The following is a 26413-nucleotide window of genomic DNA, read 5'->3' on the forward strand; positions in this document are numbered from 1 at the left end:
TGCCCAACCACAGGAGACACACAAGCAGGAAACTGCAGGAGAAAATAATGCCCGATCTGACAACCTGAAGCACACGAACTTGCAAAACTATTTCTGTCTCTGGGCGTTTGCAGATGCTATCAGTTTCTCTAGGGAATACAGATGTTTTGCTGGTATACCTGGAGCATATGAGGCCCGGTTGCTCACTTCTTTTACTTATGGAAAAACAATTTGTCTGGATGGGAGTGAACAAGCTTGCACTCCATCCCGACAAGACTGAGTGGCTATTGATGCTCCCTCCCAAGGATGGTCCAGCTATTCCATCTCTTAGCCTGGGGGGTGAAATTATACGCCCCTCAAAGAGGGTTCGCAATTTGGGAGTCCTCCTGGATCCGCAGCTGACGCTAGAATATCACTTGTCGGCTGTGACCAGGGGGGCCTTTGCCCAGGGTCGCCTGGTGCACCAGTTGCGACCCTATCTGGACCGGGAGGCCCTTCGGATGGTCACTCACACCCTCGTCACCTCAAGACTGGATTACTGTAATGCGCTCTACATGGGGCTGCCCTTAAAGAGTGCTCGAAGACTGCAGTTGGTCCAGAATGCAGCTGCGCGAGCGATAATGGGTGTTCCTAGATACACCCATGTTACACCTATCCTCCGCGAGCTGCACTGGTTCCCCATTGGTCTCCGGACACGCTTCAAGGTGCTGGTCGTTACTTTTAAAGCCCTACATGGTTTAGGACCTGGTTACCCGAGAGACCGCCTCCTGCCATTTACCTCCCGAAGACCGATTAGATCACACAGATTGGGCCTCCTCCGGGTACCATCAGCCGGTCAATGTCGGCTGGCGACCCCCCGGGGGAGGGCCTTCTCTGTTGCTGCCCCGGCCTTATAGAATGATCTCCCCGTTGAGATCCGGACCCTCACTACTCTTCCAGCCTTCCGTAAGGCCACTAAGACCTGGCTGTTCAGGCAGGCCTGGGGCCGTTGAATTAGCATCCAGCCCCATTTTAAGTAGTATGTATGTTGTGGTATTTTAAACTGTTGTATTTCTATTTTAATTTCTATTTTCTATTTTAACTTTCATATATTCCCTTTTTTTCCTGTAAGCCGCCCAGAGTCCCTAGGGAGTGGGCGGCATACAAATATCAATAAACTTCAAACTTCAATTTGTGCCTGGTTTTCTCAAATTCACTGTTAAATATCTATGTTGTTTTCCCATTAGAGGAAGTCCTTGACTTACAACCAGTTGCTTAGTGACTATTTAAAATTAGACAGACACCCCTTCCCCTTAAAAAAAGCTACTTATGACCCAGTTCCAAAGTTCTGATGCCGGACCCCCTCCTATGGTCATGTGATTAATTTTGAGCACTTGGTAACTGGCCCTCATTTATGGCCGTTTGCCGCATCCTGCAGTCACTATAGCATGGTTTGCAATGTTTTAACTGAAAACTGGCATTTATTCCCAGTTTTCAGCAAAATTCCCCATAGCCAATAACGGCTTCTCTTAACGACTGCCACATTTGCTTAAAAACCACTGCAAAAAAGGTCATAAAATCAGGTTCTTCGTGTGATGACCCACTTTACAACTGTCACACTTATGACCTAATTGGCAAGCTCCGTTTCAACTTCTTCCCTCAAGACGACGCTATAAGGCCGTGATGGCGAACCTATAGCACGCGTGCCACAGGTGGCATGCAGAGCCCTCTCTGCGGGCAGGTGAGCCGTCGCCCCAGCTCAGCTCCACCGCACATGTGTACGCGCCACCTGCCAGCCAACGGGTTTTCAGGTTTCTGCCACACATGCACGGGGGGGATGGGTGCATGCGTTAGAGTGCAGCACTGCAGGCTACTTCAGTTGAGTGCAGTTCGGCGGTTCAAATCTCACCGGCTCAGGGTTGACTCAGCCTTCCATCCTTCCGAGGTGGGAAAAATGAGGACCCTGATTGTTGGGGGCGATATGCTGACTCTGTAAACCGCTTAGAGAGGCCTGAAAGCCCTATGAAGCGGTATATAACTGCTATTGCTATCATGCGCACATGTGCAGGAGGAAGTATGTGTACATGTGCGGGGGGGAGGGAGGGTTGTGCATACATGCACGGGGATAGTGCATGTGGTGGGGGTTTCATGCACATTGCATTATGGGTGCATGCATGCTTTCAGCATGCCACAACAAAAAGGTTAGCCATCACTGCTATAGGGCATTGCATGCCAAACAACCGGACCCAAAGACAGTCCCCCCTCCCTGCTATCATTCCGCTAAACAACTAATTACCACCACACTGTCTATGCCCTGGGATGTCAAACTGCCTAGTAAGGCTTTATTACCTATTATCCTCCTCATTTTTCCTATTACCTATTTCCTTAGCTTCCCATGACTACAGCTTTGTTGCTTGTATCTTATGATTTGTGTTGCTTTGTTGTTTTGCTAGCGCCAAATTTGAAAATATTCCGAGGAAATCAACAAAGCATCCATATTTTCTTGAAGTGGTGAGCTGGTTACTGGGCAGAAATCTAAGTAGATAATTCAAATTCACTCCATGTAGTTTCTTCGGGTAGAATCGAGGAAAGACCCTCATGGGCATGATGAGGGCATAAAGGATTGTTGTTTTGTGTTGTACTGATTTACTGATTCATTGTCAACGGCTACAACCTCAGGCCACTAGGACCAAGAGAAACTGGTCTGGGACTTTTAAGACTTCAGGAAGTCAGGTCACGGTTCTCTTCTACAGTTGTTGTGGTGGGCAACAACTTTGTTCTTTGGGAACTAATAGTCCGATGTTGTGCTATTTTATCTCCTTATTTAAAATGCGAAGCGTGAGTGGATGGATTTAACAAAAGCAACACATTTGATAAAAATGGAAAGGAGCGAGGAAATGCCTCCAAAGTATTTGTGTTGCTTATTTAATATCCTATGACTGTCACTGAGTGTTGCATCTTATGATTTATGATGGTTGCATTTTATGATTATAATCATGATTTATCACGTTGCTTGTATGTAGGATGAAAGCTTATGCACCGGAGATAAATTCCTTCTGTGTCCAAATCACACTTGGGCAATAAAGATTTTTTTCTGTGTAAAAAGAAAAGGCTTGGCGAATGGGTGCAAAGAAGAGAATATAAGAGAAGTGAAGTTCCTGAGAGACTAAGAGAAAATGGTTGAAAGGAGGAAAGGAGGAAAAGGATTTACTAGTAGAACAGAATGAAATGTGGTAAATATAACCAATGGTACATAGCTAATATGATGTGAGGGAAATAGATTAATACTATTAATTGTAGATAATTAACTAAGTTAAATGTTTACTATATAAAATTGGATTTGAGGATATATGATTGAGAGTAAAAAAAGAATAATAGATTGAAATGATATGTTAAACTTGATTAACTTGGGGAGGCAATAAAGATATTGTTTATATATTAAGAAGAAATTAAAATTAAGCTGGAAAACATGGAAAGAAAATAAGATGACTGAAATGTGAAATGAAAATATGATGTAAAATGGCATGATTTGATATACGGCTGGCATGCTTATTTGATATACGACAAGAAGGTGGATAAGACTTTCAAAAGTCCTATAATAAGGAATGCTTTATTGCGTGTCTTGAAAAAATATCAACATAAATTAAATGATAAGATACCTATGTGCGCAATTCCCAGACATGCAATAGAAAACATAAATATAGCACAAAAACAGGATGTAACCACATACAGACAGCTTCTTACTATAGAAAGAGGTGTATTGCAGCTAAAACCCTTGAATGTACTAAAAGAGGAAAAGGTAATCCAAACATGGTTTCAATATGGACAGTTACAGGCCAGATAGAAAAAAAGATCAGAAAATTGGTATTACGCAAGACGTGGACAAGCTACTAAAACAAATTAGGGATCAAAGTCAAATGCATATAAAAAGGTTATACAACATATTAATAGAAATGGATTCTGAAATTAGTTAAAGACTGTATGATAAAGTGGGCACAAAATTTTGAAGAACCAATAATGCTGGACACATGGGAAAAGATATGGGTAAGAAATGTAAAATTCACGCAAGCCCAAAACCTGAGAGAGAACTTCTACAAGATGTTTTACAGATGGCTCTTAGATCCTAAAAAATTGGCTTGCATGTATCCGAATTTACAACCTAAATGCTGGAGATGTGATTGTGTTGATGCTACATATTACCATATATGGTGGACTTGCAAAAAGGTTAAAGCATTTTGGATAAAAATATGGTGGATTATGCAAAATATTTTTAAAAAGAGGATAAAGTTTACCCCTCAGTTATTCTTGTTAGGCATAACTATTGATTGTACTGTTATAAAGCTTACTGTTATAGAGACTAATTTGATTTTGAACCTAACAACGGCAGCAAGACTGTTGGTGGCGCAATACTGGAAGAAGGAAGATTTGCCTACTATTCAAGAATGGGCATTAAAAGTAACAAACTTAGCAGAGATGGCTAAAATATCAGCATATCTTAAGGATCACTCAGATGAGAAATATAAACTGGAGTGGAGAAGATGGATTGATTATATTCAAAATAAATATGGGACTAAGAAACACCAGATAGCCTATGATTGAAGAAGCAAGGAATGACATAATTTGTTTAGAGTTAGCTTAACAAAAGAGGAGTTAAAGTACAAGTGAAGGATGATGCTAAAGTTTTTTTTAGTTTACTTTAGAGTATGATTGTTAAAGATTTATACCCTGTATTTGCTCTGGGAAGTCAGGAGGGGGGAGGTTGGGGGGGGTGCCGGGTTCGGGTGGGGGAGGGAAGGTAAATATTTGTAAAAGCTTTTTAAATTTTAAATTTAAAAAAAAAGAAAATATGATGTAAAATGAACTATGCATAACAGAAGATGTAAAGGGGGAAAACCCGGACAACACTTCGTTTATAAAAGAAGTTAAATATGTAATAAAAAAAATAAAAAACCTTGTTTAAAAAAAATTTCTGTGTACATACAAACAAGGTAATAATCAGGTACATACAAACATACGCACAACATGCACATATAAGCAACAAGTATACATACAAACAACTAGGTAATAGAACCATTAAGACACCAATAGGAGAAGGGAGTAGAAAAGATGAGAAGGATAATAACAACACAGCCTCGCGAGTCCTTGATGAACACTGGCTATTTTGAAGAGCCTTTGAAGAGCTCTCATTGGCCCCAGCCTCAATTCTCAACCAACCCACGCGTTTGGAAGTCATGACGTATTTCATCGCAAGCGGGCGGGGCGGGGAAAAAGAATAAAGAATCTGGCCTATCCCGAGAGAGAGGGGAAGCCTCTCTTCTCCAATCAGCGCCTGGAGAGCCAAGCTGCTTTAGCATAGTGGTACAGCTGGGCGGGGGAAGGGGAGGAGGCGGGGGCGGCGCTTCTGCTGGTGAAAGGGACGAGAAAGAGGAAAAAAAAGAGCAGGAGGACCAGGAAAGTTTTGGGAGTCAATATTGTGAATGGTTGCGATAAGAGGGAGCGGGGAGATCAGCCATGGCAAAGGGGAGGCGGGCGGGGGTGGGATGTGGGGCTGCGCAAGGTGGGAGATTCAGGAAGAATCTATGAACTTATTTGGGGAGATCCTGGGAGGGAAAGAGGGGGGGCGGTTTAGCTTCTCTGTTCCCATCCTCTTCGCTTTCCATTTACCCAAGAGCGTTGATGTTTCTTATAATTTAATGGTGTCTTCCCTCCACCTATTGTGATTTTCCCAGGTTCTGTGTCTAGATTAGAGCAGCTTCACCCAGCACGCTTTTCAAAAGTCCCGGATTGCAAAACCCATAAAGCTCCAGCCAGCATGGCCGTTTGGAGCTCTTCTAACAATCCTTAAGAGTCCCAATGTTTTCAGGAAGTCTTCCCCACAAAAAGCCCAAGGGCAACAACTGCCCCATTAGCGATTGTACAATGCCTTTTAAAATGGAGATTCTCTTTTATCCGTGTCACCCAATGGATCCGGTGCGGGCTTTCTCCCCTACTGCTGTCCAAAAAAAATAGTTATAGTGTTGTTTCTGAAGTTGTGTATTTCAGCAGTCAGCCTTTGCCTTTTGAACAATGCATCCCAGAAAATTCTGAATAACAGGGGGCACCAACCTTTCGGGCTTCAGGGACCACTAAATTCATAATTTTAATTCCTGCGGACCACTAATATGAATTTTAAAAAAAAAGATAAATAGCATTTAGTGCAGTATAAAAAAATGCAAATAATTTTTTTGCCGACCACCAACATTTTCTTACGGACCAGCAGTCGGTGATCACTGCTGTATAGTGAGTGAGGTGGGATTGAGAGGAGGCATCTGCTCCATCTACTTGATTTTGGTTCTGTAGGATTTTCTAATAATATAGAATGTCAACAATATGAATGGAGCACCAGTTAACACCTTTGTTCAAGGTGGAGATTGATTCTCCATATGCCACAATGGCCATGTTTGCGTAATTACAGACTGACCACACAAATGTGTTAGGTAAATTTAAGCCATGTGGGTTAATGGTACAGTGTCTCATATAAATTCAGAAAACTGCATTGAGAAAACCGTATTTCTGTTTATTGCAAGCATATTGTATGAACAAAGCAGAGGTGTTTATTTATTCATCGTGGTGTATCTTCCAAATTGGAATGCCCTTTCCCAGGTCACTAATTATCTTTACAGACAGAGACTGGGAACCTGTAACCCTGCAGATGTCATGTAGCCATCTGCACTAGCCACAGGATCAACTGCATTCGGAGGATCATAAATTCCCTATCATTCATCTAAGATTATTGGGGGGGGGGGGTTCTCAGTCCAAAATATTGAGCTACAGTGTTTCTCAGCCTTGGCAATTTTAAGATGTGTGGGCTTCAACTCTCAGAATTGCCCATTCAGCAAACTGACGGGAGAATTCTGGGAGTTGAAGTCCACAGATCTTAAAATTCCCAAGGTTGAAGCACAATTAAATTACTGTATGGGGACTAATCCCAATTCAGTATTTGGCAGTTATCTTACTATATAATTACATTTCTCCCCTAATTCTCATTGACCATGCCAGCTGGGAATGATGGGAGTAGCCATCCAGCAGAGCTGAAGAACTTTGAGGAAGAATGTAGCAAGAGCCATTCCATTAGTTAACCTAAGGTGGCCATTATTATATTCCAGATGAGACTTTCTCTTGTGGTTTCCCCTTCCTGTTCTATTGAATTTTTCAGGTTAGAAACTTTTGGTCTTGCAGGGACTTTACCTCTTAATCTATGCCAGAGGTCTTCAAAGTTGGCTATTTTAAGACTTGTGGACTTCAACTCCCAGAATTCTTCAGCCAGCATAGCTGACTGAAGAATTCTGGGAGTTGAAGTCCACAAGTCTTAAAGTTGCCAACTTTGGGGACCCTTGGTCTATGCAGATGAAGTCTCTCTTACAGGGTCAGCTTACTTATGAAAAGTAAGATATTTTGTCTTCTTTGCAAGCCCTGAGGGATTCAGAAAGAGTTCAGAGATACAAAGAGCCGTTTAATCTCCGGTGTAAATTATTTCCTGCCCAAGATAATTGCAATTTACACTAATTTTCACATGTCCTTTTTTAGGTCCCTTCATTTAAGTGGGACATTTATGGTTTTTTTGAATTCAAGAAAAAGAAATGTCGCAGAGCTCCAAGCAGCAATCTACTGGACTCTTGTAAGTGACACTTTTAATTTTGGAGAGAAGGGGCTTTGGATTGTGTGAGAGACAGACAGTCTGTATGGTTGGTCTACATAGGATCTTCCTCAAAAATCTAACTTGTATCTAAAACTTTCCCTACACCTGTTTTCAATTGTCACAAATACTGTTAAATATTTAAACACTCAAATCGTGAAATCCTGCATCTTGAGTACATGCAAAACCTCCTTTTCTTAGCCAGTTTCTAAAATCCCATTCAGACGCCTCTTTCATTTTTGAAATTTACCAGTCCTGGCTATATTTGCATAGCACTGTTCCACACATAGGTTTGTTTATCTACGTATTAATATCTTATTTATATTTTCTACAACTCTATGAGGTGTACATCTTTCTCTTACCTCCTTCCCCCCCTCACAACAATCCTGTAAGGTGGCTTAGACAGAGAGAAAAGGACTGGTCTAAAGTGACCCAGCCAGCTTTCATGTTTAAGGGAGAACTAGAACTCAAAGTCTCTTGGTTTTTACACTTTCACTTTACCAATTTCATTGTATTTATTTTGTACAATAACGTACAATAAAGGCTATGTATGCCAATTACATCAAACTAGCTTATTAACCTATCACATGAACAAGCTACCGTATTTTTTGGCATATAAGACGCTCCGGAGTATAAGATGCACCATAGTTTTTGGGTAGGAAAATAATAATAAGAAAAATTCTGCCTCTGCCTACCAGCATCCATGGTATTCAGCTGACACATGGTAACAAGGTCAGCCAACGAAATGGCATAGCAACTAAGTCAGCCAATGAGGGCTATTTGGATTCTGAAGTTTGCTGTGTAAGCAACAAGGAGACAGGAGAACTGAAAGTGAAACTGCTTGTGTTTTGCTTGTATTTACTGCTACCTTGGAAAACCTGCTTTTGGTAATGTACTGTATATTATTATTATTTTGAATCCTGCTGAATCAGTTATTGCGCTTTCTGAATGTGATTGCTGCTGCAAACTCTGACCAGCCAGGTCAGCTTCAGCACTTATTGCAGCCTGATTCAGTGCAACGGATTGGCGGGTGGATGGGACTGCCAGAATACCCCCAATCAGCTGTTCCAGGCTGCAGGCATTGCCACAGACCATCATTGCCTCCATGCCTCACGTTTTTGGCCTGTGGTGAAAGTAGGTGGGGCTATATTTGGTGTATAAGACGCACCCAAATTTTCACTCTCTTTTTGGAGGGGAAAAGGTGTTTCTTATACTCTGAAAAATACGGTACATCTTAGAGCAGTGTTTCTCAATCTTGGCCACTTGAAGATGTCTGGACTTCAACTCCCAGAATTCCCCAGCCAGCATTCGCTGGCTGGGGAATTCTGGGAGTTGAAGTCCAAACATCTTCAAGTAGCCAAGGTTGAGAAACACTGTCAGAGGATGCTTCCTCTTGGTTCTTCCTCTTTGCATCAACAAGGAAGCAAATTAGACATGTAACTTACACTAATGACTGAACCCAAACTTGAATTTTTTGTGTGTGTCCAGATAAGGCAGGATCATTTCTTTATTAAACAAATTTATACAGTGGCCCAACTCACACATTTGTATTTGTATTTATTATGCTTGTATGCCGCCCTATTCCCGGGGGGGGGGGCGCCTCAGGGTGGCGAACAAACACATGGGGAAGGGGGCAATACAAAAACAAACAAGACAAACAGGATACAAAGACAAATTAAAAACTACACAACAATCAACAATTTGAGTGGGGCTGGGAACTCATCAGCCCCAGGCCTGCCGGAACAACCAGGTCTTGACGGCTTTGCGGAAAGCCTGAAGGGTGGTGAGGGTCTGAATCTCCACAGGGAGATCGTTCCAGAGGGCCGGAGCAGCCACAGAAAAGGCCCTCCCCCGGGGGGTCGACAGTCGACATTGGCTAGCTGATGGTATCCGGAGGAGGCCTAATCTGTGGGCTCTGATTGGTCGAAGGGAGGTAATTGGCAGTAATAGATGACTCCAGTACCATTTTAAACTTGCATGTGGGTTGCTTATTATCTCAGCGGTGTAGGTTGAATAAAACGTGCATTCTGTCTCTTTACTTTCTGAAGTGAATGAGTAGAGCAAATGAGTTGTGTGTATTTGCAAATTTGTTTCTATAATGGTTTAATAGTTTTGCTACAATTCTTAACTGAAAACAAATTGAACAGGCCCAGTGAGTCATTGTATTAAAACAGTCTTTTCAACTAGGAGGACTTGTTTGTCATTTAATGCTGGGAATCATTTTATGTATTTAACTTTAAATATAATGTTTTGTTTAAAGATTTCAAAACGAATCAAAAGTCTGATTATGTTTCATAGGGCTATTTTTACTAAAAAAATACTCCTACACCTTATGTTTCTCTTCTGTTCTCATTGATTTATTGAACTCTTTAGCTATGTCCCTAAATCTGTTTTAGTTTTGATGGTAGATTGGAATGTTTGGAAGTTCTCCATTGCTATCGTGGAAATCTTTCTTTGTAACTTTGGATTACAGGAATGCTGCAAGTAAAACTCAACATGGGAACTTCCTAGTAGCTATTAAGCAGGAGAAAGGCGAGGCGCCTCGGTTAATTGGGGAGAAGCCCCATGGCGAAGAGGAGGTGAGCCCCCTGGTGCGTCCATATAAACATACTTTTGATTTTGATTTTTTTAAAAACCTAGCTCACCTGAGAAGGGAAATGCCCTTAGTAAATCAGAGAAAGAGAGAGACAGAGAGAGGGGGAGGGAGGGAGACAGAGAGGGAGAGATAGAGACAGATAGAGACAGACAGACAGACATAGACTTGTTGATTGTAAGCTCCTTGGGGCTGAGAAGAATTGCTGCAAAACTGATTTTCCTGAAGTGGACCACTAGACTCCTAAACAAACTAAAGAACTATCTAGTTAAAAAAAAAGTCAACCAAAAGAACAACATGCAAACAAAAACAATAAAACATCCCAGGAGTAAAACAAATTAAAGTTTAATTTGTGTGTATTGTTTAATGGACTGCTAAATTGGTCACCCAACCCCCACCTAGTCACATGACCATCTAACCACGCCCCCTCCCGGTCCGCCACCCCCATCCCCCAACAGTCTGAGGGACCGTGAATTGGCCCCGTTTAAAAAGTTTGAAGACCTCTGGTTTATAACATTTTGAAAATATCAAAATAGCGATGGGCAGATTTTGCTTACAAAAAGTTTAAGCCTTGAATTTGGTGATTCTTAGATTAGATCACTCAGCCCAGTGACTACTTCAGCCAGAGCTCTATTTCTACTTCATACTACTAAGAGAGGTCAGACCTCCTTGTATTTGTATGAGAAGTCACCAGAAACATTGTAGCAGAAATATTGACTGAACTGGGAGTTTTAAACATTGAGAAAAAAAATTAGCAAACAGCTTCTACATTGTTGCAAAGAAAGCTACATGGACAAAATTACTAGGAGTCTAGCTCAACTTGCATAAGACTTTAACTTTTTGATAGATTAATTATGCTTTCTTGAGTGGCATGGTAGCCTAGTGGTGAAGATGCTTGCCTTCAACTCAGAAGGTTGAGAGTTCAATCCTAGGCATGGCAGATGTTTCTTGCCTTGCAAAGAAAAAAAAAACCTGCTGGGAACCCCATATAGGTGTTAGGAAGGGCATCCGGCCAGTAAACGCTCAACTCCATCCAATTGCACCAGCTCTACTGCACTCCATCCTTTCAAGGATGTCTCTAGATTTCTGAGGACTAAAAACTTTCAGTTAAGAGTGTAGCCAGAGATTCCACGTATTGTCAGGGTTCCAAATAGCATCCAAAAGTAAATCAGAGTCCAAGGCAAAGTATTGTTCAAAGTTCCAATTTATTAAGAGAGCCATGTTGGCACATCTGGGAAAACCCGAATCTGAAAGCTTCTCGGTTTTCCCCACACAGTTGAAAGTTCAAGATCTTGCCCCCACACTCAGAAGTCCATCGCATAGTCCAATCTCCCACTGCCATGCTGGCAGTTCCACCCATCCAGTTCTGGTCAGGTGCAGAGGTGCGGTGACAAAGGATGACCTTGGCTTTCGAGAAAGAATTTTGTTATGGCTACATAGTCTGTGACTCCTTACAATTCCCCCCTCCCATTTTCCCCCAATAGAAAATGCATAGCAGAATAATAGAAAGTGTGGCAAGCCAAAGATTCAAAAGAAAAGATGGCTGTAGGCCTGACACATATATTGAATCCCACAACCAGGATGGCAGTTCATGATTTTTTTCTTTTGCTTTTGTGGGATTGCCACAGATACGTGGTGACAACCCTGAACCCTGTCCTCCAGAAATGCCAGGAGTGACAGAGCAGAGTGACCCAAACTTCTTTTTTTTTTTGTTTCCACCGTGGGCAGCCGGTGAAAAAGCGGGGCTGGCCGAAAGGCAAGAAGAGGAAGAAAATCCTTCCGAATGGACCGAAGGCCCCCGTCACAGGCTACGTCCGCTTTCTGAATGAACGACGGGAGCAAATTCGCATGCAGCGTCCGGATTTGCCCTTCCCGGAGATCACAAAAATGTTGGGAGCAGAATGGAGTAAACTACCGCCCACAGAAAAGCAGGTGAGGGAACATGAAAATATGTAAGCGTTTTTTCCCCCCCGAAACAAAGTTTTACATTTTTCATTACATGTTTAAAATTCTTTTCTAAACAGAGTGTTGTCCAGTTTCCCCCTTTAACATTTTCACATATACATAATTCATTTTGCGTTATATTCCCAGTTCCCATTTTAGCCGTATTATTTTCTTCCCATATTTCCCAACTTTTACTTTATTTATTTATATATATATATGTATTTGTATTTGTGCTGATAAATAAAGGGAGACTAGTATAGATCTATTTCAAGCTATTTAGCTCTCATCAGCTAGCCATACCCTTACTGGGATTTGAACCTGGGCTATATGGCATACTAGGCACACTAGGCAGAGATCTTAGCCATTAGGCCACAGGCTCTTACCCGTTATCAGCGAAGCCAGGGTGAAAGGTATCTATTAGATTTTTACAACCCCTGGTAAGCCCCAATTATGGGAGGAAGCTAACTGCTTCCATCATCTGTCTAGTAAGGGTATGGCTAGCTGATGAGAGCTAAATAGCTTGAAATAGATCTATACTAGTCTCCCTTTATTTATTTATCAGCACAAATAAAAAACACAAATATAACAAAGGCAACAGTAAAAATATTGGGTTTCTGTCGTGATGGACTCTTGTGACGAGCCGAAGGACAGATGATGGAAGCAGTTAGCTTCCTCCCATAATTGGGGCTTACCAGGGGTTGTAAAAATCTAATAGATACCTTTCACCCTGGCTTCGCTGATAACGGATAAGAGCCTGTGGCCTAATGGCTAAGATCTCTGCCTAGTGTGCCTAGTATGCCATATAGCCCAGGTTCAAATCCCAGTACGGGTATGGCTAGCTGATGAGAGCTAAATAGCTTGAAATAGATCTATACTAGTCTCCCTTTATTTATTTATCAGCATAAATATAACAAATGTAATAAAAAGGCAACAGTAAAAAGTATTGGGTTTCTGTCTGGATGGTCTCTTGTGACGAGCCGAAGACAGAGAGTGGAAGTGTGACCTTCCTCCCATAATTGGGCATACCAGGGGTTGTGACTTTAAATATATATATATATATATATATACATACATACATACATACATACATACATACATACATACATACATACATACATACATCATACATATATATTTTCATTTCCATCTATTTTCTATAGGTAACATATATCTTCAGCTTTTTATATAATCAACATTTTACTTAATTAATTTGCACAATTGATAATATTAGTACAGTTCACTCACATCTTAATTAGCTACATACCATTACCATGATTAACATTGAAATATGTAAGGTTTTCTGAAGCCAGCAAAAATACCGCCTGTGATTGTTGGGCACAAATAAGTGTCAAATCTTACTTCCAAGTTCCCTCAGCTTATAATCGATCCCTAAGCACCCCTTCAAATTTACAATGGACAACTCCCCCCCCCTCCCAAGATACAACTTGGATTCAAAGTTCCTATGTCCCCTGCCCCCCGCCTTCCACCCAGACCATATGATTGCATTCGTTTTAGGTAACCAGCCTTCATTTATGAGAAATTGCAGAAGTCTTCTCTAACACCAAAGTTCAATAACATCAATACTTTCCTGTTGTACTTCTTCAAAATCTGAAGCCAGTTGCCAGTTACAGGTAGCCTTCGAATTATGCCACAATTGAGCTCAATATTTCCATTGCTAAACAAGACAGTTAGGTGAATTTTGCCCCATTTAATGCTTTTTCTTATCATAGTCGTTAAGTGAATTACTGCAATTTGTAACACGGTTGTTAAGTGAATCTGGCTTCCCCATTGCTTGTCAGAAGGTCACAAAAGGGGATCACATTGACCCAGGACACTGCAACCGTCATAAATATAGGCCGGCTGCCAAGCATCTGAATTTTTATCACAGGACTCCTGGGATACTGCAATGGTTGTAAGTGCGAAAAACGTCATCATAAGCCGCTTTTCTCAGTCCTGTTGTAATTTCAAACAGTCACCAAACAAACAATTATAACTCGAGGACTACCCGCATTGGCATATTATGAGCTTCTAAGATTATAAGCATGTTTTAATAAGCATGGATAAAGAGTCTGTAGAGATTCTCAGTCATCCAGGTCATGGTTTGTCCTAAATGTGCTTTTTCAGGAAGCAGCTGGACTTTCTTGTTTTTTCTTTGAAGAGGTTTCGCTTCTCATCCAAGAAGCTTCCTCAGCTCTGACAGGATAGTGGGGAATGGAAGGATTTATATTCCTTGCAGACAGCTGGTAAAAAAAACCTCCAATTGCTTCAACACCCTTTAAAAGGATGCAAATGACCAGCTGTCTGCAAGGAGTATAAATCCTTCCATTCCCCACTATCCTGTCAGAGCTGAAGAAGCTTCTTGGATGAGAAGGGAAACGTCTTCAAAGAAAAAAAAACAAGAGAGTCCAGTTGCCTCCTGAAAAAAGCACCTTTGAGACACATGATAAAGAGAGATGGAGTTTGTGGATTGGGTCAGTCGTAACTTTTCCTATGTTTTCAGCGCTATCTGGATGAGGCTGAACGGGAGAAGCAGCAATACATGAAGGAGCTGAGGGAGTACCAGCAATCTGAAGCTTACAAGCTGTGTGCTGAGAAGATGCAAGAGAAGAAAATTAAAAAAGGTCAGTTTTGCAGTTGCATTTGATACTTGAAAATCCAGCAGAGAGGAATTGCACAAAGTTGTCTCTTAGGGATTCTCCATTATTGTATTTCTTCCTCATATTGTTGTTCTAAAGCAGGGGTTTCAAACTCAAGACCCACAGGCCAGATTTGACCCACAGGGTGCTTAGATCTCGCCAGTGGAACCGTCCTGGAAGCACCAAAGGACCGGCTGATGGTGCCTCTGCCAGTTAAAACGGAGCCCTGGAGGGCTGTGCGCAGCCCTCCCAGGCTCTGTTTTCTGCTGCGATGGCCTCCTGCAGCTCTCTGCCAGCAAAAATTGGAGGGCTGCAGGATGTCGAGCTGGCCATGCTGACCCCGGCCACAACTACTGAGCCCCCAGACGTCAAACACAACTCTGATACGGCCCTCAATGAAATCAAATTTCAGACCCCTGTTCCCAAGGGAGAGGTTTTGTAATGCCCAGCCTCCCCTCTTCATTCAAGGAAGTAACGACTCTTGAAACGTAACCTTTGAAAAGAAAAGAGTGATAGCAGGGCGAAAGCAAAGCAGGATCTGGGGTCCTTAAGGAGTCCTTAATACAAGAAGAATAAAGGAAATTAGAGTCCCCTCCCAACAGTCCAATGTGGATTCAGCCAAACCGCAGCTGTGAAGATGTTATTGTAATGGATGCTCTGAGAAAGCGATAAGAAGACTTTTTCAGGGTCGTTTCCTGAGCGATGCAATCCACCCACGTGGCCCGCCCTCCCCTCACATTCCCCAAAAGGTGAGAAAATGCCAGGCCTCTTAGGCAGCAGGCTAGAAGTCATAAAGTAATTAATTGCATGGTACAGGATATATAGGAAACAAGTGTAAAGGAAATATAGCTCCTCCTTCTTCCCCTGAAGAATGGCAGATTCACGGATTTGACACATTTAGCTTTTCATTCAGTAATGTATGTATGCAACATAGTAATTAATGGACTCCCAAGAAAAGTTTCTTAACTTTGTAGTACCATTTGTGGCTACATATTTTTATGTATTTAAATACATTTCTTTTCTGAAAAGAGATGTGTAGGCTTTACCAGCCTCTCGAAGATCTCTATGGCAGGGGTCCCAAAGCCCTGGTCTATGGATTGGCACCAGGCCATGATGGCATGTCAGAAACCAGGCCATGCAAAAATGCGAAGCCCCATCCATGGGATGCAGGCAGCGTGCAAAACCATGCCTCCTCCAGGCCACAGAAAAACCTCTCCACAGAACCAGTCCCTGGTGCCCAAAAGGTTGGGGGCCACTGGTCTATGGGACAAAAAAGATTACCCTGTTTTCCTGAAAATAAGCCCTAGTATGATTTTCCAGGATCCTCATAATCTAAGACCTACCCCCAAAATAATCCCCCGTTAAAGTTGACAGCCAGATGGATGCATTTGCTGTATTTTTCAGAGTATAAGACACACTTTTCCCCCTCTAAAAGAGCGTGGAAATTTGGGTGCATCTTATATACTGAATGTAGCCCCACCCACCCACCGGCCCCAACCCTTTGGCCTCTGCCTCCCAGCAATTTACCCCCTTGCAGCAAACGGGGGCTTGCGGAGGCTGCAATAGGCTATAGCAATCCCTGCAGCCTGTAACAACTGATGATCAGAGAAATTGAAAGTGAAACTTGCTCTTTGCTCCATGTGGCAAATTGCTGGGATGCAGATTTTTTTTTTCTTGTGCTAATTAAGTTTGCTGCAAGGAGGTAAGTCAACAACTATAAATGCCTATAGAATGTTCAAATTATTGGCCTTATTTTTTAAAGACTGCTTTAAGGCAGGTATTTTTCTCTGGTTTTCCTCCCCAAAATCTAGGTGCGTCTTATACTTTGGAGCGTCTTATACTCTGAAACATACAGTAGTACCATATTTTCCCCCAAAATAAGCCCTCACCAGAAAATAAGCCCCAATGCATCTTTTGGATCAAAAATTAATATAAGACCCAGTTTTATTTTCGGGAAAACATGGTAAGAACCCCTGACTTACAGATTTCTCCAGCAGTTTGCTGTCCCTCTTCCCCTCCAGCTATTTTCTCAGCCTTCTTTGTAATTCCTCTTTAAAAAGAACCCTCCGTGGAAAATTGAGAAGCGTAAATTTGAATACCAAAGAATACCACCTTCTTATGTTTCTAAGCAGGCTGATGGCTACACAACAATTAGCTAGCCATTCCTTTGATATACACATCATACAGAATCCTAGTTTCAAATGAACTTACCTAAGACAAGGTTGCAAGCAATATTGTATGTAGGAATGAGAATTTTCTGTTCTTTTTGGAGACTAGTCTTTTAAGATCCTATGAAGACTGGTGGAGATTTCCCTACCATTTTTATTTGATGACTCATTGCGGGTAGTGTTTTCCAGGAACAATAACCGTAATAGTAACAGTAATGGAGTTGGAAGGGACCTTGGAGGTCATCTCATCTTAACAGTTCCCAATCTTTGCACTTGGCAGCCCCGGCTGGGAAGGGGGAAAAGGGGAACCAGAGCACGTGAGCAGTGGGACAGAGCGCCTGCTGCTCCACTCGTGTGAATGGTGGCCTGGCATATGTATGTGCAAGTCCGATGCTCATGCAAGTGGAGATGCATACATGCATGCCGGCCCACATCTCGTGTGGCCCGGTTCTGAATAGGCCACGGACAGATAGTGGACCACAGCCTGGGGATTGGGGACCCTTGAACCTCCTGCTCTTACAGGAGACCTATACGATTTCTGATAAATGGCTGCCCAAACATGAGCCAGCCGTGTGCAGCAGCTGCCAAAAAAGCCAACACAGTTCTAGGCTGCATAAACAAAGGGATTGAATCAAGATCGCGTGAAGTGTTAATGCCACTTTATATTGCCTTGGTAAGGCTACACTTGGAATACTGCATTCAGTTTTGGTCGCCACAATGTAGAAAATATGTGGAGACTCTGGAAAGAGTGCAGAGAAGAGCAACAAAGATGATTAGGGGACTGGGGACTAAAACATATGAAGAACGGTTGCAGGAACTGGGTATGTCTAGTTTAATAGTAAGAAGGACTAGGGGAGACATGATGGCAGTGTTCCAATATCTCAGGGGCTGCCACAAAGAAGAGGGAGTCAAACTATTTTCCAAGGCACCTGAGGGCAGAACAAGAAGCAATGGGTGGAAACTAATCAAGGAGAGAAGCAACTTAGAACTGAGGAGAAATTTCCTGACAGTTAGAACAATTAATCAGTGGAACAACTTGCCTCCAGAAATTGTGAATGCCCCAACACTGGAAGTCTCTAAGAAGATGTTGGATAGCCATTTGTCTGGAACGGTTTAGGGTTTCCTGCCTAGGCAGGGGGTTGGACTAGAAGACCTCCAAGGTCCCTTCCAACTCTGCTATTGTATTGTATCTCTTCTTAAAGGCCTCCAAGATGAGGCACCCACAACTTCCGAAGGCAGTTTATTCCTTCCTGGATTTTATTTGTCTTCTGATCTCCAAAGGGGTGAACAAATTTTGCCCACAATCAGATGTGCCTGATTGGTTAAATTTCCAGCTGTGAAGTCTTATTTACCATAGCATCTCCAAATGTAGGGATTCTTGATCCAAGTGAATATCAATCAATCCTTGAATATTTTCCTTGCATATTCCCATCCCTCCCCTCTGCTTGAAGTTGAAAGCCCTAGGAGGGATTTAATTCAGATCATGACTGGATTATCCGCTCTGATGAACTAATTTTTTTTTCTTTTAAAAAAATATTATTTTAGAGGACGCTGGTGCTGGAACTGTGAACACATTGCTCAATGGATACAAGGTAATTTGTCCTAGTGTATGGGGTGCCCTCAGATTTTGCTTTTAGGAATTTCAAACCTATGATTATGTTTATTTTCTAGATACTAGTCATTTAGGTAAGATATTTCACCATCCATCTGCTTTGCCTTTTATCTAGCACACCGAACGTGGAGAGTAGCATAGCAATAGCACTTAGACTTATATAGCACTTCACAGTGCTTTACAGCCCTTTCTAAGCTGTTTATAGAGTCAGCCTATTGCCCCCAACAATCTGGGTCCTCATTGCCCTGCAGTACTGCGCTCTAACCACTGTGCCACCGCAGGTCACTTTCTCTAGGTCAGTGGTTCTCAACCTGTGGGTCGGGACCCCTTCGAATGACCCTTTCATAGGGGTCACCTAAGACCATCGGAAAACACATGTTTTCGATGGTCTTAGGAACTGAGACACCAATTTTATGGTTGGGGGTCACCACAACATGAGGAACTGTATTAAAGGGTTGCGGCATTGGGAAGGTTGAGAACCACTGCTCTAGGTATCCCCCCACCCCCGGCAGCAGTTATTGCAATTGAGCTGCAATGTCAAAAGGTTTCTAACTGAATGTCAAGGGGGAAAAAACTAAGCCATTAATAATCTGAGCCTAAAAATTATTATCTCCAGAAAGCAGTTATGTTGCTATAGTTTTTATTCTAGAAATTAGATTTGGAATTTGCATGGAAGCTTTCTGTTGCAGTGTTATGAACTCCCTACTCATTTGAAAATTAGGGGAACAATTAACAATATGTTCACTTCTAAGAAAAAATCATTCGGCATTGCCTAGTTCAGGGGTGTCAAACTCATGGCCCGCGGGCTGGATGCGTCACTGGGGGAAGGGAGTTGTGATATGTCATGTGATGCTGCCATGATGACAGCAGTTTGACACCTCTGGCCTAGATAATACCATTTTTATTTCTTGAGCATTAAATTAATGGTGGCTGTGTTCTTTTTATCAACTGCTGTGACTTCTCAACTATAAGAAGAATCATAGATATAAGCTTTCTTTTAACCCCTGTTAGTTTTGTCCTGGAGCGTTGATGCACATTACCATATTTTTCGGAGTATAAGACGCACCTTTTTCCCCTCAAAAAAGAGGCTGAAAATCTGGGTGCATCTTATACACTGAATACAGCATTTTTTGCCTCCTGAAACTCCTACTCTTCACAAAAATGGCCGTGCATAGCTTTTAGAAGGCTTTCAGAGAGCTCCTGGAGGGCAGAAATGAGCAAAAAACAGACCGTTTCCCCCCCGAGCCCCCAGCAGCACTCTATAAGCTTCCTAAAGACTATCCATGCCCATTTTTTGACAAAAAACGGGCCCGTTTTCATGAAAAACAGGCTGTTTTTTGCTCATTTTTGCCCACCTCCCCACCCCCAAGGAGCACTCTACAAGTCTCCTAAGGGCTATTCATGCCATTAAAAAAAAAAACAGGCCCATTTTTTATGGAAAATGGGCCATTTTTGGGAGGTTTGTAGAGTGCAAAAACTTTTTTAAAAAAGATTTTCCTCTTCAAAACCTTGTTGCGTCTTATACTCTGATGTGTCTTATACTCTGAAAATGGGTAATGTATAGTGTAGTAACTCCATTGCAATACCCAACCTTTCATTGCTAATTCTGAAAAAGAAAGGGTATGATCTTCTAAGGCTCTATGGAAATATAGTGCGTTCCCACATTTTCAGTGTTTCCATGCCAAGCCGTGACAAATATGTAATCTTTTAAAGTTATTAACACTTTTTGGCTAGCTTTCTTATCTATCTTTTCTTGCAGGTTGGAGAAAGTGGCAGCGATGGCTTCTCAACATTTGATGTCCCTATTTTTACAGAGGAATTCTTAGACCAGAACAAAGGTACAAATAAAGCAGCTGTTGAAATGTAGTCAGTATTAAGATAGGATGGTTTCCTTTATGGAAACTGGGGCATACCAAATAGCATTTCTTCCCACTGCCCCATCTTCCAAAAGTCACAAGCAACGTCTGGAATCCGAATCTTAGCTCTGATAGGAATGAAATTATTGGACTGAGTGAGTGTACATGTATAATAATAGCAATAGCAATAGCAGTTAGACTTATATACCGCTTCATAGGGCTTTCAGCCCTCTCTAAGCGGTTTACAGAGTCAGCATATTGCCCCCACAGTCTGGGTCCTCATTTCACCCACCTCGGAAGGATGGAAGGCTGAGTCAACCTTGAGCCGGTGAGATTAGAACCGCTGAACTGCAGATAACAGTCAGCTGAAGTGGCCTGCAGTACTGCACCCTAACCACTGGGCCACCTCGGCTCTCTATAAGAGGGGATGCTGCCTTTCCTATTTCTTTAGATACACCAGAGATATTTTACAAAGAGGTTTTGACAGACAGTGAAGATAGGTTTGAAACTAAAGATGCCCAAATTTTCTAGGAAAGTTGTGGTTTTAGTAAAACGTTAGTTGACTTGAGGAAGGAGAAGCAGCTCGGCTTAAAATGGCTAGAAAAATCTGGATTTGAGCTTTTTTGCCTTCAGTTGCGATGGAAGAAAGATTGCATTATTAATCACTGAAAGAGTGGAAATCTTTAATACTAGAGATGGATATTGGCACACAAGAACTATTCTAAAGCAAGGTGCTTTTTAAAGAGGCAACAAGACTTTCCAGTTTTTCTTGTAAATCCTTCAATTCCCCACCATCCAGTCAGCTGAAGAAGCTTTTTGGATGAGAAGCGAAACATCTTCAAAGAAAAAAGAAAAGAAAAACCAGACAGTCCAGCTGCCTCTTGAGAAAGCACCTTTGGGACAACCATGACCTGGATGATGGAGAATTTCCATAGATATTTATTCTAAAGCAAATGACTAGATTAACAGTCTTTATCTTCAGTTAACAACAGTTTATTAAATCACAGCTGGTTCAGTTCACAAATTGAGCTAAAACATAAAAGGAACAGTACCTTTGTTCCTAGTGCAAGCTTTTTCTGGCAATTATAAGGTAAAGGTTTCCCTTGCACATATGTGCTAGTCGTTCCTGACTCTAGGGGGCGGTGCTCATCTCTGTTTCAAAGCCGAAGAGCCAGCACTCTCCGAAGATGTCTCCGTGGTCATGTGACTGGCATGACTAAATGCCGAAGGCACATGGAACACTGTTACCTTCCCACCAAAGGTGGTTCCTATTTTTCTACTTGCATTTTATACCTGCTTTTGAACTGCTAGGTTGGCAGAAGCTGGGACAAGTAACGGGAGCTCACTCCGTTAGGCAGCACTAGGGGTTCGAACTATCGAACTGCTGACCTTTCTGATTGACAAGCTCAGCGTCTTAGCCATAGAGCGACCCTTCCTGGGAATTATAGAAGATAAACAGTGAACGGTTCAAATGACATAGATAAAACCCAACTGGATACATTTATTCAAGTCCATTAGAATTGAGTCTACTTTTTGCTAGGACATTATGGAAGACAAATAGACTGTCCAGAAAACTGACTTCTTTCTGGGGGCCCTAAAAATCCCCAACCAACACAGTCAAAGTCTGGGAGTTCTGAGAGCTGTAACTAACACATCTGCAAAGTGTCAAATTGGAGAAAGTTATAGTAAGCAATTGCCTATTTTTATCATGGACTGAAAACAGGTTGAAGAAGCCAGCAGTAGGATTGTGATCCATGGTTTTCCTTTCCTTTTAAATTCCGGTCCTCCTGTTTTCCCTTTCTCTTTGCTGGAGCAGCCCGGGAAGCAGAACTGCGGAGACTGCGTAAGATGAACACGGAGTTCGAGGAACAGAACGCCATCCTGCAGAAGCACACGGAGAGCATGAGTTGTGCCAAGGAGCGCCTAGAGCAGGAGCTTGCACTGGAGGAGAGGCAGACCATGGCATTGCAGCAACAGCTCCAGACGGTGCGCCAAGCTCTGACAGCCAGTTTTGCCAGCCTTCCCATACCAGGTACGGGAGAGTTTCCGTTTGACGGCGCTTCCCGTTTCCAACTTAGGAGACGCAGAAGTCTGCATGCTTTGCAATACTTGTGTGTAGCAGTCAGGTATTGGGTATGTCTAGTCTGATGAAAAGAAGGACCAGGGGTGACATGATAGCAGTGTTCCAATATCTCAGGGGTTGCCAGGAAGAAGAGGGAGTCAAGTTATTTTCCAAAGCACCTGAGGGCAGAACAAGAAGCAGTGAGTGGAAACTAACCAAAGAGAGAAGCAACCTAAAACTAAGGAGAGATTTCCTGACAGTTAGAACAAGTAATAATCAGTGGAACAACTTGCCTCCAGAAATTGTAAATGTTCCAACACTGGAAGTTTTAAAGAAGATGTTGCATAACCATTTGTCTGAAGCCATGCAGAAGGAATACAAAATACGTTATTGAGAAAACATTCAGAACAGCATGTTTTATTTTGTTAAAAATGCAAGTGTTTAACTCTTGGTTGTCTTAAAAGATACGATTTCCAGGATTCAGAGGGTGAGGTTTGGTTCTCTGCTACCTTCAGAGTAGCCGATGTTAATGTTAATGAAGAGGAGATGCTTATTGGTACTGTTAATGGGATGCTTTCCAACAGGCACCGGTGAGACCCCCACAATGAACACACTTGATTTCTACATGGCAAAGCTTCACAGCACCATTGAGAGCAATCCTATACAGCACGAAAGGCTGGTTGTCCGAGTCAAGGAGATTTTGTCCCGTGTTGCCAAGTAAGCATGAACACGTACTTCTGTAATAGAGGGACTCCTCGACTTATGCCCGTAATGGAACCTGCCCATTAACGGTCATAATCATGCGACCGATCCAATTTTGCCTTTTTAGGGGGGGAGTGTTTGGTGGTAGTTAAACGAGTCACCATCATTATGAAGTCAATCCAAAGTCATTAAGCGAACACCCTGGTTGTTAATAGAATTTATTGTTCACTATGGGACATATTTGCCCAAAACTGCAAGTAAACACAAGTTTTCTGCAAAAAAAAAAAGTAAAGTGTGGTCACATGACCCCAGAGTGTTGCGAATGGCCATAAATGCAAGCCAGTTATTGAGCACCCGAAACACAGTCACATGACTGCGGGGGGGGGGGGGAGGCGGCATCCATCAGAACTTTGGAACTGATTTGTAAGTACACTTTGGGAGGTCTGATGGAACTTCAAAAGGTCACCATCAATCGGTTGTAAGTCAAGGACTACCTGTAAGCAGGGATGGTATAGAACAGGGGTGTCGAACTCAAGGCCTGCAGGCCGGATCCAGCCCATAGGGTGCTTAAATCTAGCTATTGGAATACCAAAGGACCAGCCTGCAATGCCTGTGGCAGCCAAAACAGGGCACTTGGGGGCCGTGCGCACCCCCTCGCTCCCTGTTTTGGCCAGCAAAGTGCTGCAGGAGATGTATGTCCTTTCTGCCACCTCCCCCGACTGGCCCAATGCTGATCCGGCCTTCAAAGAAATCCAGTTTGACACCCCTGGTATAGACGCCAACTGTGAGGCTGATGTCCAGAAGTGACAATGTTTGCCAGGAAGGCCTGCCCGCTTCTGATCCAAACACTACACATCTCTGCCTTGAATTATCTACACATCTCTGCCTTGAATTATCCAGGTTTTGGAAAGCACTAGGTCAGGGGTCAGCAACCTTAAACACTCAAAAGAGCCACAAAGGTCCTCACCAGAAGCCCCCTGTTCAATTCTGGAGCCAACCGGAAGTCCAGTTTCCCCACCATAGAGGGGGGAGGCGTCCATTTTCCTCTGCCGACCGGAAGTCCGGTTCCCCCACCATAGAGTTTCCTCCTAGCGCGGCATCCATTTTCCTCTACCTGTCCTAACTGAAAGCCCTATCAATTGTGGAGCCAACTGGTGACAGGGAGCCACAGCAGAGGGATGAAAGAGCCACATGCGGCTCCAGAGCTGCGGGTTGCTGACCCCTGCCCTAGACCTTTCCTCCTGTCTCCTTCTTAAAGGAGCCTGAGATCTTTTGTCCCCAAAGCAGGTGGGTTACACTGTCGGCTTCACTTCAGCCGTGTGCTCTTGTGTAAGAGAAAGATATAAATCGAGAATGTGTGGCGTCTTCTTTTGCACGCTTACTCGAAAGCAGTGTTTCTCAACCTTGGCAACTTGACAATGGGTGGGCTTCAACTCCCAGCATAGCTGGCTGGGGAATTCCTGGAATTGAAGTCCACCCATCGTCAAGTTGGCAAGTTTAAGAAACACTGCTCTAAAAAGCATGGGTCTTTTGCTTTGCCTAGGCTGCCATTGAGCGAAGAGGAATTGTCTTTTGAGTTGCCTATAAAATATATAAGATAGTTAATGTATATAAATAACATTTTTACAAATAGTTTTATACGATCCTACAGAGCCGCATTACTAGCTGTCCTGGGCTACATGCAGTTCGTAGGTTGGACATGGCAGCTCGAAAGCAAATTTATGGAAGTTCATTTGCTAGTTTGGTGTGCGAACCGAAAAGAAACAAAGCTAGCTGCCTATTGGAACTAAAATGAGGATTGCATTGGATTTATGAGTTGTTTAGTGCTGTCATTTCCAAGGCATCAAATGTAATTGTCGTAAACAGACAATTGAGCATGTGGGTAACCTTTGTTTCTCTCCTTAGTGAGCATTTGTAAGCAACTGGGACACAACTTGAAAATATCTCAACTACAGCCTGCCAGATTGATGGAATACACTGCTGTATGCTGCTCCGGACGCAGCTGCCTTTTTATGTAGCAGATCTTCTCCAGTGCCTCCTCTCTTCAAAGAGCCTTAAGTTGCCTTTTCCGCTCCTGAAATGTGTAGGAAAACCTCTTTTCTTTCTCAGCTTTGTCCTCTCTTGGCTCCTTCTGAAGTTGCAGGCAGGACAGTAGATGGTAGAATGACAGAAAATCAGTGAGACTTGTCCATGATTGCTGGGTTCTGGAACTCTTGTTTTCTGCTCCAGAGTACAGATTTCCAGGCTAATTTTGCCACAGAAATGAGGATTGCAGCCACGGGGATATCTGGCCGACTATTGTAGCTATTAACAGGTCATACAGGAATCTCAAAAGCCGATCCAGGGAGACCAAGATTTATAAGCAGATATTGGAATGGTTACAAGATGATCATTAAGCATTTTTGACTCCCAGTTAATTAACAATAGCAGCTACACAATGCCTCCTCTAACTCTAAATTGTACTACTGAGATTACGAAAGAATAGGGTTGTGTGAGAGGCCTTTAAACTCAAATGCTGGTCATTGATCCTTCTTTAATTTTCAACATACAGCTTTCAATTGGTGGATAGAGAAAAAGCAGAATAGACCCACGTCTAAAAACTTCCCTTCCCTCTGGTACAAATAAGCAGATAATTTAATTCATTCCACTATTTTTTTTTAATCAGAGCAAAACATGCAATTTCTTACTATTAATTTAGTTTGCATTGTCATTTTAATTATCCTATTGGAGTGTTTTATTGACAAGTGTTTTGGAATGCTTTTTGGAATTGAGAAATGCATTGAAAAAATTTGAACAAGTGCAAATCCAAGAGATAGTTACCGTGTTTCCCCAAAAATAAGACAGGGTCTTATTTTCTTTTGAACCCCCCCCCCCAAATGTTGCTTGGGCCTTATTATCGGGGGGAGGAGCTAATTAGTTTGGGGTTGCCGGGTGGCTGCTCTCTTGCGAGCGGGCACCCGAAGAGCCGGGCAGAGCCTCTCGGGCAAACAGCTGTGTTGCACTGTCGCAGCAGCGCAACAAAGCCGCCATAAGGTGGCCACGCTCATGAGCAGCCGCCCGGCAACCCCCCTTTCTAGCTGGGCAGTGCTCCACTCACCGACTCAGTAATATCCCAAAGGCGCTAAGTCATGTGGCGCTCTGTCCGGCTGGAAAGGGAGATTGCGCGAGCGCCTCTTCCTCCCCAGCTCATGTGCCTCCCAGCCTCAC

The 26413-nt window shown here is 42.7% G+C and overlaps 1 protein-coding gene across 3 annotated transcripts; it reads left to right on the top strand.

Annotated features, from left to right (window-relative positions):
• The first annotated feature begins 5354 nt into the window (after positions 1-5354).
• Positions 5355-26413, top strand: HMG20B (high mobility group 20B). 3 transcript variants are annotated; one of them, XM_087702553.1, is made up of 10 exons: positions 5355-5407; positions 7523-7615; positions 10107-10224; positions 11955-12158; positions 14671-14791; positions 18520-18566; positions 20346-20424; positions 22259-22474; positions 23089-23221; positions 25112-26413. In XM_087702553.1, the coding sequence occupies exons 2-10, from the start codon at positions 7578-7580 to the stop codon at positions 25122-25124; spliced, it is 969 nt and encodes a 322-aa protein (XP_087558679.1). In that variant the 5' UTR covers positions 5355-5407; positions 7523-7577; the 3' UTR covers positions 25125-26413. The 3 variants fall into 3 exon arrangements, with proteins under 3 accessions (XP_087558679.1, XP_087558699.1, XP_087558689.1); XM_087702573.1 differs by having other exon boundaries at positions 10107-10212; XM_087702563.1 differs by lacking the exon at positions 25112-26413 and having other exon boundaries at positions 23089-23225.

The sequence above is a fragment of the Thamnophis sirtalis genome, unplaced genomic scaffold (genome assembly GCF_051295495.1).
Source record: "Thamnophis sirtalis isolate CommonGarterSnake01/CBP01778 unplaced genomic scaffold, rThaSir2_p1.2 scaffold_1, whole genome shotgun sequence".
Taxonomy (NCBI): Eukaryota; Metazoa; Chordata; class Lepidosauria; order Squamata; family Natricidae; genus Thamnophis; species Thamnophis sirtalis.